Source organism: Manis javanica, chromosome 4 (genome assembly GCF_040802235.1).
Source record: "Manis javanica isolate MJ-LG chromosome 4, MJ_LKY, whole genome shotgun sequence".
Lineage (NCBI taxonomy): Eukaryota > Metazoa > Chordata > Mammalia > Pholidota > Manidae > Manis > Manis javanica.
The window spans coordinates 24,131,537-24,148,888 of record NC_133159.1 but is presented as its reverse complement, the minus strand read 5'-3'; the positions used below and the strand labels follow the sequence as shown (position 1 = coordinate 24,148,888).

Below are 17,352 nucleotides of genomic sequence, written 5' to 3'. Positions count from 1 at the left end.
GTGCTGTTCCCCAAGGATGGCTAGTCTGCTCCTGGGCTGTGGGGAAGATGCCCCACGCCAGTAGGAAGGGAGTCTGTCCTGACCAGAGGCAGATGAATACAACCAGGCTCAGAAATCTGTGAAAAACCTTTATTCTCAATCAGCTCTCCCACTTTACTTACCCCAGGTGACTCCCTGTCCCAAAATCTGGACTAAGCTGCAAGCAGAGGATGAAGGAGCATCCTCTCTCCTCTCCCATATGGGTGCCAGCTCTTGGCTCCAGCTTCTCTGGGTCCCAGTAGCCACCAAAGGTTAGAGGATAGAGCTGGTACCAGGAGCTGGAATGGGGACCTGTCTCCCTCATTACCTTTTGCAGCATCTCCCTTTGGAACCTGGTCCTGCCCTGGCTCCCCAGGACCCAGCGTGGTGGTCCTGTTTCCCACAGCCTGCTCCTCCAGTGGTCCCTCCTGTGTGGTCTCACCCTGGGGAAGATATTTCTCAGGTGACCTTCATCTCCATGGTACAGTTCCCTCATTTTTCCATTCTTCATGGCTAGGCTCACTGGAGGTTCTCTCTCTGGAGGTTTTACCACTGGGGGTCTGGTCCATGGACAGTTTAGTTTTCCAGAGACCCGGGCCACCATGCTCTGCCAAAGTCCCACCCCAGATGACATGTCCTTTGAGAGGCCCAGGTCTTGTGGCCTAGCTCTTTAGCAATCAGACCCTTTGTGGTATGGCCTTCTGGGAGACTTGTCCTTAATATTATATTTGGGTCCTTTTGGAGTGTGGTTACATGTGTCATGGCCTCTCCAGAATAGTAGCCCCTAGCCTAGGTTTGAGGCCTTTGGGGGTGTGGTCCTCCAGGAGTTCTGTCAACTGCATGCAGATCTCTCTAGAGGTCTGTTCCCCATGGTCTGGCTCTTTGGTGAGCCTCTTCTCTGTGGTCTGGTTATCTGATGGCGTGTGCAGCTGTTGTCCAGTCCTTTTGTAGCATGGATCCCTGTACTTGATTTTTTCTGGAGTGGCCAGTCTTTCTGGGGATTTGTGGGGTTGTAATTTGAGCATCCAGCAGGAATCATCTGCCTGGTCTGGCTCTCCACTGGTCTTGTTTCTGAGGGACTGGTCTTCCAGTGGTGGGCTTGGTTGTGACCCAGCTCTCTCATAGGCCTGTGCCTTGTGTTCTTGGCACATGCTGGGCTTGTCTCTGGCCTGATCACCTCTGGGGATCTCAGTGTTTGTCTGAGAATTAAGTACTGTTGGGGAAGAGAACAGACATTATACCAGGCAGGCTTGCTTGGGCATATCAGAAGGCTTTTCCCTAACCCCCACCCTTGGCCTTAAATGTGTAGAAAGTGCTCCGAGTTACTGCCTACCTCCTTACGGCTATTGATGGCCTGTTGTAGCCACAAGAGTTCCATGGCCAAGTGGTTGCGGTGGTACTGAAGCTCCTGGAGCTCAGTGTGGCTATGGGGCAGTCCTGTGAAGGAGGGAGGAAAAAGAGAGAAAGCCTTGAGGAGTAGACAATGGGCACTGGCCTAGCACTAGACCCTGGCACCTTCCCCCTACCCACCCATGAGTTGCCTCAACCAGGCAGAGGGAAGAAGGAAAGGGATGCAGCTCATCTAGCACTAGCCTTTCACTTTTCAGATGGGAAAGCTGAGGCCTAGAGAGAAGCAGAGGCTTGCTCTAATGTAGTAGAGAAGTACCTGGGTTCTCCATCCTTGACCTATCTCTGGCCTTCTCTTGACTGGGTTTCCTTTGCTCATTCTGAAGCCAGTGGCTGTCATCTGTGTAAGGAAGACTTCCTGAGTTTGTCAAGCTCTCTCCTGACTTCTTCAGCATCATCTCCTCCCAGAGGGCCTCTCTCTGAGGCTCTTTACATTGGAGGTGGCTCCTTAGTTTCTGCTCTGAATTTGGCACCCTCTCTTTGGCCTTCCAGGTCCGATGGGATTTTGGCTTCTGGGAAATCAGTCAGAGAAGTAATGAGAACCCCAGGACTAAATCCTCCAGATATAAGTTGTCGTGATTTAGCATACATGTTGGTGAGGATTCAGGATGGTGAGGTGAGTGCAGCCTTTACATTGAGAGAAATTTGTCGGTAGCAAGGCTGGATTCTACCATTCCCTTGAATCCCCTGCCCAGGTGTCTCCTTCCCCTCCCTTCTCGCTTTGGGATGGGTACTACCTCTGGAAGAAATCGGGGCCGAGGAATCCAGCCCTCAGTCCACTGAAGCATGCCCAGATCACCCTCGATCTCTCGTACAATAGCCTCATACTCAGCTCTCAGACTCTGGAATTGGCGTCGGACCAAGAAGCCCCGGACGCAGGCCTGGTGTGGAGAACAAGGGAAAATAAAACTTGTATCACTAAAAAAGTGGGGGCATCTTGGGGTACTCTCCTGAAGAGGTCATCCCGGTGATTCTAAGAAGGGACCCGCCCAGGCGGAAATGGTAGGTGATGCACAGCAATGGGGTTCTTGGGATTCAAATGAACATGCCGGACTGGATCCCCCTTTTTGACTTAAGGCCCTTCCCGCTATTGCCCTGGTCCTTCAGGGGCGTGTGGGGAAGTTGGGGGCGCGCAGTGGGTCCGTGGGGCCGAGCATTCTTCGGGGCTGTAGGGGTGGGTCAGTATCAACAGAGGTTGGCACACGGGTAGGTAACTAAATGTGACAGCCTCATCTCGTTCGAAGGTGCCAGTCCGAGACTCCATCGAGGGGAAACGTGCAACCCAGCCTCGCACCTGCAACATTGACACCTTCTGAATCGGCCGCTCCAGCTCCCTCTCCCGCTCCATCCGGGCGCCAACTGATCTGCCCGCCTGCCGGGCGCCTGCGCAGTGCGTCACTGGTCCGCGCCGCGCTCCGGCCAGGCAGGTCCCGCCCCCGCCGTCGCCACGGCAACCGTCCCTCTATCCCGAGCTAGCGCGTGCGTCCTTGCGCGAGTCCCCAACTCCCACACTCAGAGCCGCACCAGCGACTGCAGCCCCGACGAGCGGGCCCTCCCCAACCCGTGTGTTTTGCACATGGGTGTCTCCGCCGGGTAAAGGCGCCATGAGGGTAGGAAGAGCACGGAGCCGCTTGCTTGCTTTTTTTCTGGTTTAATTCCATCCAATGCCCCCCTCCCCATAGCACCTGGGGGGCCGCGGAATACCCCGTCGAATCCATAAAAGTCACAGTTTAAAGGGAATGGGAGGGGGCAGTGTGCGCCTGGGTCCGGCACCTACACAGTCGACTGGTCCTCAGGCTCAGCGTTCTCGGCCAGGTGCAGCTTCTGTCTGTGCTAGTCAAGGATTATGATGCTTTGGGCTCAAGTCTTTCCAGCCCTGTCTTCCCATCCTGTACAGGCTGTTCCCTCAACTGCGCGAAGGGGCCGGGTCAGGGGACTCGGCAGAGGTGGGGGTGACCCGTAGTCTGAGGTTGCAGTACCCACCTGCTTTTCTGGCTAGGTGGCTTACCCTCTTCTCTCTCAGTCTATACACACAAGTGCGTGCACAAAATTTCTGACTGGGACTGGATGGGGAATAATATAAATCAGTAAAAATAATTGCTCAATGCTGAAAGAGGAGGAGGACCTCAGACAAGTTTCGTGGTGGATTGGTGTCTGCCAAAGTACTTGCAAAGGTTTTGATTAGGGAAAACATACTTCCTGCAGCCACTTTTCTCCTACTCTGTGGGAAGTTCTTCCTGCATTCCTTTACCTGGGTGGGGGCAGTTTGTGGCTAATTCTGACTCAGCAGGACTGAAAGAGTTGGGGAAGTTGTTTATACGTAAATACTCTGGAGGTGGTGGGGAGGAGGAAACTGATTTCATCTCTGGGAGGCAAGCACACATACAAACTGTCAGGTCCCCTGGAAAGGATACATAGAATTACTAAGATCTTCCAGCTGTCAACAGAGGGAGTAAAGGAGGTTTGTGTCAAGAAGGGAACTAGGCCAAACCCCAGATGCTCTGGGGGCCATCTTCTGGTGAAGTTGAGGGGCCCAGAGCTCTTGGCTCCATGTACTCCCCAGCTTCTCACCCAGGGCCCAGGAATGGCCTTAGGGGCATGTCCCTCCCCCACCCCCTGGTACCTCCAGGAACTGAAGCACCCAGCCCTGACCCACATTGCTTAGCAGCTGGTCCAGGTTGCGGTCTGCCATTGTCTTCTTTTGCTCCTCAGGCAACCCCTCAGTGACACCATCCTCTTCCTCCTCCTCGTCCTCCTCCTCCCCACACACATCCAGGCTGAAGTGCAGCCGGGCCAGCTTCTCCTGCATCTCCCGCACGTGCTCCAGCTGCTCAAAGGAGCATTCCTTTCCTGGACAGCACCTGTCTGAGCCCTGGGAGCGGTCTTGGGACCCTTGCCCCATCTGCATCCCAGAGACCAGGCCCTCCAGCCCCACCCACATACCTTTTAAGCCCAGCCCCCCGGACTCACCGAAAGCCTGCAGCCTGCCGGAGTGGAAATCATTGAGCAGGTTCAGCAGTCCCCCCTCCATCTCATAGACATCAGTCACCTCAGTCAGGAAGGAGTGCTGCAGAGGCGTGCCTGCAGAGCCACCCCCTGATCCGACCAGCACTGGGCGACATTTCTCCTTGCCTGCCCTGGGTGGGGTGTGCACGACCATGTCACAGGGTGGGGGCAGCTAGGTCTTTTGTGACCTCTGTCTATGTACTAATTCATCTTCCTAGCAACTCACCTACATAAATGGAAGTTTGTTCTTCAGGCCCTGCCCTGGGCACGAGGATTGGTGAAGGGAAGGGAGTGGATGAGGAGTGAGGGTAAGAGGTCAAAGAAGTCTTTTCTGCCAGTAACAGCTAGAGCCATGCCTAGGGTTGGGGGGCTTCTGGGTTCCTGTCTGAGCACCTCACTCATTCCTCCTGTGACTCTGGGTGAATCATTTGTTCTTACTGTTTCTCAGTGAATTTGGGGACTATTATTCCCTTACTGCCATGAGAGCTATCTTACATCTCCCCAAAATATCTTTCTGCCTCTCTTCTATTTAAAAACTGTTTTGAATTTTCCATTGCCCTCAGGATAACATTGAATGACCTTTTCAGCCTGGCCCCTATGCCTCTCCAACTGCGTTTTCTGCCAATACTGCCCCAGCCCTGAGTTTCACCTACAACCACAGTGGCCATCCCTGAACATGCCTCAGGCAGGTGGTGTGCAAAGCCACAAGGAAACAGTAATCGGAGAAAGAACACATGTTTAGTGGGAAACAAACATGGACAAATTCCCAATCATTAAAAAAGAAGAAAAGAATCCACATTGTACAAATTCTCATTTAAAAAGAAGGAATTCACATTGTATACCTGAGTTTGAGTATCCTTTCACCATCTGCCCCATGACATTCTAGGGCCACGAAACCACCTGTGGTTCCTGGAACCTTCCAGACAATGTTTTTCTTCCACACTTATGCTAGGTCAGTTCCTCAGCTTAGAACACTGTCTCTCTCCAGCCCACCCAATAGGCTTCCCTGACTCTCACTTCCTGGCAGTGTTGCTCACTCCCTGCTTTGAGGTGCATCATTATACTGTGTGATCCCAGTGACCCACTTGGCCTTTTCCCCACATGCTTGAAGGGAGGGACTGGGTCTGAGGCATCTCTTGAGTTGCCAGGAGCCAGCCTGCTCAGCCCCATGGGAAGCAGCAATTACTGCTTAGTAACTAAAAGCTAAGGCCCCTTTACCTTCCCCCCCACAGAGCTCAGCTTAAAGTTGAAGTCCCCTCCCTCTTCTTCCTGCTTCCCTTCTGTACCCACCTCTTAAATTTGGCCCGCTGCTTAGGGGATGGCAGATGAGGGAGTCCCAGGGCCAGGGAGCCACTGTGGCTGGTGGGCACGGGGACCCTGCGTAGCGTGCCTGGGGCCTGGGCTGGCTGGGTCAGGCAGGGTTTAGGACTCCTTTTCTTCTTCTTGTCCTCCATTGGTTGTGGGCTGGGACTCAGGTCCTGGGAGGGAGGCAACCCCACTGAGATAGTGAAAGGCAGTCATCCCCCTTCACCCAGCAATCCCTGAGACTTGCAGAGGAAGGGCCCTGGGAACTTCTGTCCCTTTACAATTGTCAGGGCCTTTGTCCACTCATCTGTCCAGTATGGGCAGGGCCAGGTGCCAGCATCTACTGCTGGACTTACAGACTTGTATTTGAAGGGACCCACTCAGGTCCCTTCCTGCCCTCTGGCCTTTGCTGAAAACCTAGGCTCTGCCTGAAAGGACTGGACCAAACACTTCTGTTGCTGCTGTTGGGGTTTCCTGTCCCTGTAGCTGAGGGCGGAGCTGGCAGAGGAAATGTGAGGAGAGACAGAGTGGATATGAGCTGGCAGGAGCACAGCTGTGGATTAGGGGTGGCTTAACTAGGCTGTTCTGTTCTATTTATCAATAAACCTTGTCAGCATGGGAGGTGACCAAGGTGTGGGTGGGGGCGCCCAGAAGACCCATGTCAAACCCTCATGTGCCACAGAGCTTAGGCTGGTTTCCCTCCACTCAGGCACAGGCATCCCACCTCTTCCACCCCACTCCCAACTGCAAATACCAGGTGACTCCCAGATGTTCCCTGGGACGTGCTTCCAGCTTCACCCTCCCCAGCATAAAGTCCCTGCTTCCCTTCAGCTGCAGCCAGGATGGGGTGGGTGGTCAGGAGGCTGGCTGCCTTGGCCTCGGCCTCCAACAATGGCTGCGTCTGTGGCTGGCACTGCTTAGCCTTCGGTCCAGCCCCACCCCCCGAGCCTCAGGTCCGCTGAGGTCTTCCCCGTGGAGTCTGGGGGACCTTTACAAGGTTTTCCCAAGCTGCTCACTTGAGTCGGCTGCCACCAAGCCTCACTCTGCACTTGGGGATGGTGGTGGCGCTGGGGCCATAACCAGCATCAGATGGCTGGCTGGCACTGAGGGGGTGTGGTAGAGGGGAGACAGGAGTGCATCACCTGCCTCGCCCTGCCACAGCCTGGCCCAGTTAGAGACTTTAGAAGAACGGGAGCAGGAGCCCCTGCTTGCCAAAAACGACTAGGGGCGACCTGGGATCTGGTTCCATGCTCAGTCTCCAGAGCCGTGTGCCAAATGGGTCGCTCAGCTCAGGAGACAAGATCCGAAATGGAGCTTTAGACCCGCATTCTGCCCCTGCCCCCACCCTCGAAGGGGGCAACTGACCTGAAGGTTTGGGGTCTGGCGTGAGGCTTCCTTGTGGGCTCCCTCCGCCCTCAGCCCTCTCCTCCTAGTTACAGAGCTGTGAAAGCTGAGCTGGCAGGAGGTAATTTACATTTAAAGAGAAAGTGACCTTCTTTAGTTCTCGGGATGGTGCAGGATGGGAGGAGCATCCCCACATTTATTAAGCTGTCCCTCTCACCTCTACCCCGCCACCCGAACAAAGGTGACCATGTTGGTTGTATGACAGCAATGTAAAAAGCCCTCTCACTTTCCGATCAGAGAAGCTACTGTCCCTTAGGAAATGGTGGTGGCTTTGTCGGAAGGTTGGGTAAGCGAGGGAAAGAATGAGAGTGTGTGTGTGTGTGTGTGTATATGTATATATATATAGGCACGTAAGGAGCACAAGCAGCAGCAGGAAAAACTGCCCAGGAAGACAGCCATCTATCTAGTGAGTCCAGATCCCCTCCTAAGTACTTTTTTTTTGGTTATGGATTATTTTTTTCTCTTTTGTTCTTTTCCATCATTAAAAAAAATGTTTAAACATGAATGTACTTGTGACATTTAATTTTATCCACCAACTTTACTGAACTAATGGCTGCTCAGGTAGCTGCTAAAACACCATTTCTGGTATGTCTATGAGGGTGTTTCTGGAAGAGATTAGCATCTGAATCAACAGACTGAATAAAGAAGACGGCCTTCACCAATGTGGGGCATCATCCAATTGACTGAGGGCCTTGGCAAAGAATGTCTCCATGTTATCTGAAGTCCACAGATTTGTGGTAGGAATTACTAAGTTTTCTCTTGGAGTAAGATTTCAAATGTGAGGAGTTTCCAGCGCTGGCCTCATAGTAAGAGTGCTGAGTAAAGCTCTGTTCTGCTGGTTCTCCTCAAGAAGTTTGGCATTCATCTCTCTTAGCCTCTCATTAGTCCTGTGGAAAATGTTTAGTTCATTTCTCAATGAATTTCTAACTTTTAATTCTTCCAGGTAGAGATGCTTGTATTTTTCCAATTCTATTTTACTAGAATATTTAAAAGTTTTTATTTTGAAGAGCTCAAATTCCAGGTCTTTAATTCTGAGTTCCATCTGGCTTCTTATTTTCTCTCCACTGTTCTAACTTTTCTTGAGATGCTGTTTGTGCCTGTAAAAACAGATCGACTTCTTTTTTCTACTATTTCCTGTCTTCCTCTTTCTTCAAACTCCCGCTTATACAGCTCTACTTGGCTGTGTTCTACAATATTCATTTCTGTATGAGTCAGTTTACCACTTTGTTACAACTTCTTTACATTTGTCTCTAGTTTTTCACATTTCTTTTGCATTGCTTTCATAAATAGCTCCTGTTGAAGAACTTGATTTCTTGTGTCTAGATGTAGACATTTTGAAGATGAAGTTTCCAGTTTTGCTGTAAGATCAATCTTACGTTTCAGTGTATTAATCTGAATGTCCACTTCAATTTGATCGGGTTTTAAATCTCCATGGAAACTAAGCTCTCCATTTTCATATTCATTTAACTTCTTTCTTGTCATTTTAAGAGTTTCTTAAGTCCAGAAATCTTTTTCTAATTCACTATTTTTCTTTACTTCTTGATCCAAACTGTGTTCTAGAGATTGTTTTAACTTAGTCAACTTCCTTAACTGTTCCTTTTCATCCAAACTTGTACGTAAAAGATTTTTCTGAAGCTGTTCAATTTTGTCCACTTGCTTTTTGATTACTTCTAAGTTGTCATTTTCAATTTCAAGCTTGAATTCTGATTTGCCTCAATCTTCTTTAAATCCTGTGTTTCATCTTCTAAATTAATTCGGTAATGTGATGTAACCTCCAGCGAAGCCTCTGACATAGATCGTTTTTTTAGGGTATCAGCCAGTTCTTGTTGAAGTTGTCTCCTAACTACTGTTACTGCACCGCTGGCTCACCGACACCTGGGGCCAACCTTGTGCAGCAGTCTGAATGCCCCTCCTAAGTACTTTATATACATTTAATTCTTGTAAGAACCCTGAGGGAAGATATCGCCACTCTTATAGTACTGAAAGTCAACAACAGTCTTTTGAGGGCAATACCACTCTCTCACCACCCAGACACTCCTCGCTGGTAAACGCACAGTGGGGGCCTATCCAGCTATTGATGAGGTGAGGGACCAAGCTTATCCCATCCCCACCCCCAGGCCTGGAAGGCACATGTAGGGAGCAGCAGGTCAGAGGAAAACCCGCCTGTCTCTTAATTCCAGACCCCAGAAGGGAAACCCGAGTGCCTGCTGGAGGCTGACCCACTGTTGGGGCTGCCTGGGAGGCTAGATCAAGGGAGCAGCTATTTAAAGACCTGGCGGGGGCTCCCAGAGCACCATCTGATGCTTATCCTTGGCCAGGCTCTCAAATAACTGCTCCAGGAAAATGCACAGAGGCACTGGGTCCACCTTCCCCTCCCACTGGGCAGGAGCAGCTTTCTTGGGCCTGGGCCTCTGGCTGAGTTAGAGAGGAATGGGCACCATTTCTGCAGACACCTGTGCAGGTCTCTTCATGGTGCTTCCAACACCCAGAGTGCTCCAGAAGGGAAAGCATAATTCAGGACTTTCTTAAATAACCAGGGGTCAGAGGAAAGGGTCTGCACAGGTAGAGAGGACAACTGGGAAGTCCCTCTTCTCCCCCTATCAGAGCTGCTAGGTACACCAGAGTCACTTCTCCAGGAAAGTGACAGAGGGTCCAGTAACACCTCTAGGGTGAAGGTACTTTCCGAGCTGCTTTGCTTGGAAGCTTCAAGAGATGGGGCAGCCTCTCCTTGGTTCCTCCAAAAGATCTTTGCTTAGAACCACTGTGGCCAGCAGAGAAATATACCAGTCCATTAGGACTGTGACTATCAGGGGCCTAGGTGAGGGAACTGTCACAGCCAGGGTGAACACACCTGCCTGTGGAGGCTTGGAGGGAAGGACACTTCAGTTGTCTCTGCCTTTTGTTGGGCATTCACATGTGCCAGACCAACCCAGGCCCCAGAGAGAACAGGGTGTTGTGAGGCCACAAGTACAATGTGTCTCATACAGGAGCCCCAACTTTTGTCTAGGCCTGGCGTGGATGAACAGGAGTAAGAATTGCATGCAGAATGTAGTCTTGTCAAGTAATGCACAAAAATCAAAACTGGAGATTGCTGTGTATTTCCTTGGGTAGGTCAGAGCCAAAGAATGCTGCCTGTGGCAGACCCTAATAGTAGTGATGGGCATCCACCCATCTTAACTTAGGCCTCAGCTGGCCTATGCCTAGCTCTCTGGTCTCACCTTCCTCCTGGACACTGCCAGTCTCCTATTGAGACACTTGAGTCATTTCTGGTACTCTCTGGATTTAGCTTAAATTCCTTAACCTGGCACACACCTGGCTCTTGGTGACTTGGTCCCAGCCTCTTCTCCACTCTGCAGTGTACCCACGCTGCCAGGTGAACTACCTCATTACTAAATCATCAAATTTCTACCTGCCCTTTGGGTCATCTGGCATTTCTATGTATCCACCTCAATTCCCTTGCTAAAGGGGACAGGATCCCATATTCTCCCAGCACCAACTGCCTTTCTGTAAATAGAAGTATCTTTCTCCTCTGGAGCCTGAGCCCTCAGGGGGTGGGGCAATTTCTGAGCAAAGGTAGTAGTCTCGGCTGCCTGCATGTGAGCATCATCCCGACTGTGTCATGGGCTCCACTCAGGCAGCTTGAGTGAAATCTCCTAGTGGTACAGAAGAGGATTAAAGATGGTGGCATGAGAGGTGAGACAGAGGCTTCCTCCTAAAACCACATATAATACGAAAATATAATTAATAACAACTAATCCTGAAAGAGCATCAGGAAGGACTGCACCAGACTGCATACACCTGGAGAAAAGAACAGACCTCATAGAACAGGGTAACGTACCAAAGCTGTGGCCTGGCGGGACCCGAGCCCCTCACCCACCCCAGCTCACTGGTGGGAGGAAGAGAAACGGAGCAGGGAGGGAGTGGAAGGCTTGGGACGGCTGAATACCTAGTTCTGGAGATCTGCTCTAGGAGCACAAACCTACATTTCATGGTGCTTTCGTGATTACGGAGTTGGAAAGCCAAGACAGGCAGAATTCCTGGAGAGACTGAGATTCCAGCTGCTTGTGGAAAGCAGGGATCCATATCCGGCTACTCTGGGACAAAAGAAAGGCAGGCAGTCTAAGAGACTTCCTAACAAGGAAGCCCTTAGCAAGAGGGCTGCTAAAAGGGGCAAGGATTGCACAGAGCTTACTGCTCAGGAGAAAGGACAGGTAGACAAAATTGTCCGGGTGCACTCTGCCCAGCAGGGTGGGAGCTTTCATGATTTCCAGGTGCTCCAGCTCCCTGGCTGGCTACACAGCTCCAAGGACCCCCTCCGTGACACGCAGCCTACTGCGCCTTTCTCCCAGCCAGCCCCAACTGGCTTGCAAACCACAAACCCTACCCTGGCGTTAGGCCAGCCAGAGGGAAGATCTGTCCTCAGCAACTACAAATGCAAAGCATAGAGTTTTATACCTGTGTGATCGGCCCACTGGTTCAGGCAGTGGAGACAGGCATAGCAGCCAGAAAGTAGCAAAGAGCTCTTTGCTCCCCCCAGGCACCAATACCGCTCCCCTGCGACACCCGTCATTGCTTCAGGGAATGAGCAGCTCCAGACAGTAGAGCTTCTGGACACTAGAGGGCGCCATACACAAATATGAAACACCAAAGGAACCTGGTACAGAGTAAAATTAATGTAACTCCTGAGAAAGATGACATGGGCTTCATGACTCTTCTCGAAAGGGAGTTCAAAATAAAAATCATTAACATGCTCACGGAGGTATGGAAAGATATTCAAGAACTCAGAAATGAATTCCGGTCAGAGATCCAATCGTTGAAGAGCACAATGGAGGGTATTAAAAGCAGATTAGATACAGTGGAGGAGACAATAAATGAAATAGAAACTAGAGAAGAGGAATACAAAGAAGCTGAGGCACAGAGAGAAAAAAGGATCTCTAAGAATGAAAGAATATTGAGAGAACTGTGTGACCAATCCAAACGGAACAATATTCACATCATAGGGGTACCAGAAGAAGAAGAGAGAGAAAAAGGGATAGAAAGTATCTTTGAGGAGGTAATTGCTGAAAACTTCCCCAATCAGGGGAAGGAGATAGTCTCTCAGGCCATGGAGATGCACAGATCTCCCAACACAAGGGACCCAAGGAAGACAACACCAAGACATATAGTAATCAAGATGGCAAAGATCAAGGATAAGGACAGACTGTTAAAAGCAGCCAGAGAGAGAAATAAGATCACATACAAAGGAAAGTCCATCAGGCTAACATCAGACTTCTCAGCAGAAACCTTACAGGCCAGAAGGGAGTGGCATGATGTATTTAATGCAATGAAGCAGAAGGGCCTTGAACCAAGATTCCTTTATCCGGCAAGATTATCATTTAAATTTGAAGGAGGGATTAAACAATTTCCACATAAGCAAAAGCTGAGAGAATTTGCCTCCCACAAACCATCACTACAGTCTATTTTAGAGGGACTCCTATAGATGGAGGTGTTCCTAAGGTTTAATAGCTGTCACCAGAGGTAATAAAACCACAGTAAAGAAAGTAGAACAGCTAATTACTAAGCAAATGCAAAATTAAATTAACTATCCCCAAAGACAATCGAAGGATAGACAAAGAGTACAGAATATGATACCTAATATATTAAGAATGGAGGAGGAAGACATAGGAGAAAAAGAAAAGAACTGTTAGATTGTGTTTGTAATAGCATATTAAGTGAATTAAGTTAGACTCTTAGTAAGGAAGTTAACCTTAAACCTTTGGTAACCATGAATCTAAAGCCTGCAATGGCAATGAGTACATACCTATTGATACTCACCCTAAATGTAAATGGACTGAATGCACCATTCAAAAGACACAGAGTCACTGAATGGATAAAAAAACAAGTCCCATCTATATGCTGCCTACAAGAGACTCACTTTAAACCCAAAGACATACATAGACTAAAAGTGAAGGGATGGAAAAACACATTTCATACAACTAATAGAGAGAAAAAAGCAGGAGTTGCATTACTTGTATCAGACAAAATAGACTTCAAAACAAAGAAAGTCACAAGAGACAAAGAAGGACATTACATAATGATAAAAGGGTTAATCCAAAAAGAAATAACCATTATAAATATCTATGCACTGAACACAAGAGCACCAACATATGTGAAACAAATACTAAAAGAATTAAAAGGGGAAATCGAATGCAATGCATTCATTCTAGGAGACTTCAACACTCCACTCACTCTGAAGGGCAGATCAACCAGACAGAAAATAAGTAAGGACACAGAGGCACTGAACATTAGAACAGATGGACCTAACATACATCTCCAGAACTCTACCCCCAAAAGCAGCAGAATACACATTCTTCTCAAGTGTACATGGAACATTTTCAAGAACAGACCATATACTAGGCCACAAAAAGAGCCTCAGTAAATTAAAAAAGACTGAAATTGTAACAACCAGTTTCTCAGATCACGAAGGTATGAAAATAGAAATAAACTACTCAAAGAAAATGAAAAATCCCACAAACACATGGAGGCTTCACAACATGCTCCTAAATAACCCATGGATCAATGACCAAATAAAAACAAGAGCTCAGGCAATATATGGAGACAAATGACAACACCACCACAATGCCCCAACTTCTGTGGCAAGCAGTTAAGGCAGTTCTAAGAGGAAAGTTTATAACAACCCAGGCCTACTAAAAGAGGAACAATCCCAAATGAACAGTCTAGTCACAATTATTGAAACTGGAAAAAGAACAAATGAGACCCAAAGTAAGTAAAAGGAGGGACATAATAAAGATCAGAGAAGAAATAAATAAAATTGATAATAAAACAATAGAAAAAAATAATGAAACCAAGAGCTGGTTATTTGAGAAAATAAACAAAATAGATAACCCCCTAGCCAGACTTATTAAGAACAAAAGAAAATCTACACACATAAACAGAATTAGAAATGAGAAAGGAAAAATCACTACAGATACCACAGAAATACAAAGAATTATTAGAGAATACTATGAAAAACTATATGTGAGGAAACTGGATAACCTAGAAGAAATGGACAACTTTCTAGAAAAATACAACCTTCCAAGACTGACCCAGGAAGAAACAGAAAATCTAAACAGACCAATTACCAGCAAAGAAATTGAATTGGTAATCAAAAAACTACCCAAGAACAAAATGCCTTGACCAGATGGTTTTACTGCTGAATTTTATCAAACATTTAGTGAAGACCTAATACCTATCCTCCTTGAAGTTTTCCAAAGAGTAGAAGAGGGAATACTTACAAACTCATTCTGAGGCCAGCATCACTCTAATAACAAAACCACGCAAAGACACCACCAAAATAGAAAATTACAGATCAATATTCCTGATGAACAGATGCAAAAATACTCAACAAAATATTAGCAAACTGAATTCAAAAATATATAAAAAGATCATCCATCATGATCAAGTAGGATTTATTCCAGGGCTGCAAGGATGGTACAACATTCAAAAACCCATCAACATCATCCACCACATAAACAAAAAGGACAAAAATCACATGATCATTTCCATAGATGCTGAAAAAGTATTTGACAAAATTCAACATCCACTCATGATAGAAACTCTCAACAAAGTGGGTATAGCGGGCAAATACCTCAACATAATAAAGGCCATATCTGACAAACCCACAGCCAACATACTTAACAGTGAGAGGCTGAAAGCTTATCCTTTAAGATTGGGAACAAGACAAGGATGCCCACTCTCCCCACTTCTATTCAACATAGTACTGGAGGTCCTAGCCACAGCAATCAGACAACACAATAAAAGGCATCCAGATAGGCAAGGAAGAAGTTAAACTGTCCCTGTTTGCAGATGACATGATGTTGTACATAAAAAAACTCTAAAGAATCCCCTCCAAAACTATTATATCTGATATCTGAATTCAGCAAAGTTGCAGGATACATAATTAATACACAGAAATCTGTGGCATTCCTATACACTAACAATGAACTAGCAGAGAGAGAAATCAGGAAAACAATTCCATTCACAGTTGCATCAAAAAGAATAAAATACCTAGGAATAAACCTAACCAAGGAAGTGAAAGACCTATACTCTGAAAACTACAAGATACTCATGAGAGAAATTAATGATACCCAATAAATGGAAACACATACCATGCTCATGGATAGGAAGAATTAATATTGTTAAAACGGCCATCCTGCCAAAAGCAATTGTCAGATTCAATGCAATTCCTATCAAAATACCAACAGCATTCTTCAATAAACTAGAGAAAATTGTTCTAAAATTCATATGGAACCACAAAAGACCACAAATAGCCAAAGCAACCCTGAGAAGGAAAAGTAAGCTGAGGGGATTACACTCTCCAACTTCAAGCTCTACTACAAAGCCCTAGTAATCAAGACAATTTGGTACTGGCAGAAGAACAGACTTATAGACCAATGGAATAGACTAGAGAGCCCTGATATAAACCCAACTGTATATGGTCAATTAATATATGATAAAGAAGCCATGGATATACAATGGGGAAATGACAGCCTCTTCAACAGCTGGTGTTGGCAAAACTGGACAGCTACATGCAAGAGAATGAAACTGGATTATTGTTTAACCCCATAAACAAAAGTAATGGATCAAAGACTTGAATATAAGTCATGTGGCGGGAGCCATGCTACTCAAGCTGTGTATTTGCCTTTAAAATCTCTTATTGTCATTCTGGTTAAATAAATAAGTATTGTTTCATGGTGACTTATGATTTTATTTAGATTATTTAGGCAAGTGCCTTAAAAACTTTTTGACAGCTTCCCAAAATCAAATTCAAAAAGTTGCTTTATACCTCTAGTTCATTCTGATATTTTCCAGAGGGCCCCTGAAACATGTCAGAGGAATTTTTTCTCCTCATTGGGGAAAACATTTGGCTAATTTGGCTAATTTATCTGATATATATTTACCTGGAAAGCACTGTCAAAGAGGATGATGCTAAACTTTGTTACTGAATGTTTTATGTTACAGAAATATCCAAATTTCCTTCTATCAACTGTCTTACAGTAAACTATCATCAAATCTTTAAACATTGTCATTTACAAGTCTGTTGTCATTTGTAGTCACTGATTACTCCTAAATTAGTAAAGAACTAGATTTCAGCAGAATAGGTATTAGTTACATAAGATTAAGTAAACTAAAGAAAATGATTTTGTGGCTTTTTGTCTTCAACTAATTCCAAACCTTTAGTAAAATAGAAACATCTGCTTACAGGGCAATAGAAAGGGCCTGATGTTTTAATAACCTGTGGGAGATATGCTTGTATTTTTAAACAGGATTCAGATACACCCATGTGGGTACCAGACAGACTCATCAGACAGGTCTCCACCACCATCTCCTCCCCCACACAACTTCCCAAGACGAAGTGAAAGTCCGTGCCCAACAAAGAACCTTGAAGATCTTCTAGTACAGTGTTTACAGAGCCTCGCTCTGCAAGATTCCTGAGAAGCTCCAGTCACAACCAAGTCTTCTGAGGCAGTAATTAGCAAGATCAACTCGAGAAAGTGACCCTCCGACCTGAGACCAGATAGAAAAGCTGACGGAGGAAGCCAAAGCTGTAGATTGCCTTCAGGGTTTGCCTTTTACTAGTAAAACTTTATTGCTATGCTTAAGTCCCACCCATATTAACTACATCTCTAAATGAAAAATCTTTCCTACAGTCTGAATTATGGCAAGTTGTAGCTTCTGTCGGACCAATAACACTGCATAAACCCACAGGAAAAGCTGTTTATCAACTTCAAGCCTGTTTGCAAACTTCATATGTCTTTTTGCTATGAATATTAGTAAAACTATAGATAAATTCATTATAAATTATATTTGTATTCTTTCTACCTGTATTTCTGTAAAAAATAATGCAAGTCATTTTTATTGTGTACCATCTCCTATATTGGATAATTCCTGTTACTTTAAAGTTTATGTAGTTTAATGATTATGAACTCCAAGCACTTCGTGATACCAGCATTCTCTTATTTCAGAAAAAGTGTTTTGTAGCCCCTAGTACAAGAGACCCATACTGCTGCTTATTGATCAGTTGTCTAAGAATGTATCATTAGCTTTAGCCACTTAAGAGATTATTGATCAAAAATTAAAATCTAAAGTTAATGTCCTAGGACCCTGCTTTATGTGAAGAACCAAGTCCAAAATTTAAAAACTTCTCAAATGTTATAGTAATTACAAATAAAT

General features: G+C 46.4%; 2 protein-coding genes across 5 annotated transcripts; both read right to left on the bottom strand.

Annotated features, from left to right (window-relative positions):
• Positions 1–115: 115 nt before the first annotated feature.
• IQCC (IQ motif containing C) lies at positions 116–2,896 on the bottom strand. The gene is given in 6 exon segments (XM_017676722.3): positions 116–1,192; positions 1,195–1,231; positions 1,352–1,455; positions 1,685–1,937; positions 2,163–2,306; positions 2,720–2,896. Coding segments are annotated over 6 exon segments (1,008 nt in total). The 5' UTR covers positions 2,774–2,896; the 3' UTR covers positions 116–776.
• Positions 2,897–3,060: 164 nt separating this feature from the next.
• CCDC28B (coiled-coil domain containing 28B) lies at positions 3,061–7,606 on the bottom strand. 4 transcript variants are annotated; one of them, XR_012130103.1, is made up of 6 exons: positions 7,102–7,601; positions 5,722–5,909; positions 4,396–4,562; positions 4,082–4,252; positions 3,840–3,862; positions 3,061–3,253 (listed from the first exon to the last, which is right to left on the bottom strand). XR_012130103.1 is itself a non-coding variant. In XM_017676730.3 (6 exons), the coding sequence occupies exons 2-6, from the start codon at positions 5,883–5,885 to the stop codon at positions 3,199–3,201; spliced, it is 603 nt and encodes a 200-aa protein (XP_017532219.3). In that variant the 5' UTR covers positions 5,886–5,909; positions 7,102–7,584; the 3' UTR covers positions 3,061–3,198. The 4 variants fall into 4 exon arrangements, 3 of the variants coding, with proteins under 3 accessions (XP_017532219.3, XP_073089667.1, XP_073089666.1); XM_017676730.3 differs by having other exon boundaries at positions 4,082–4,275; positions 7,102–7,584; XM_073233566.1 differs by lacking the exon at positions 4,082–4,252 and having other exon boundaries at positions 7,102–7,596.
• Between the last annotated feature and the right edge of the window lie 9,746 nt (positions 7,607–17,352).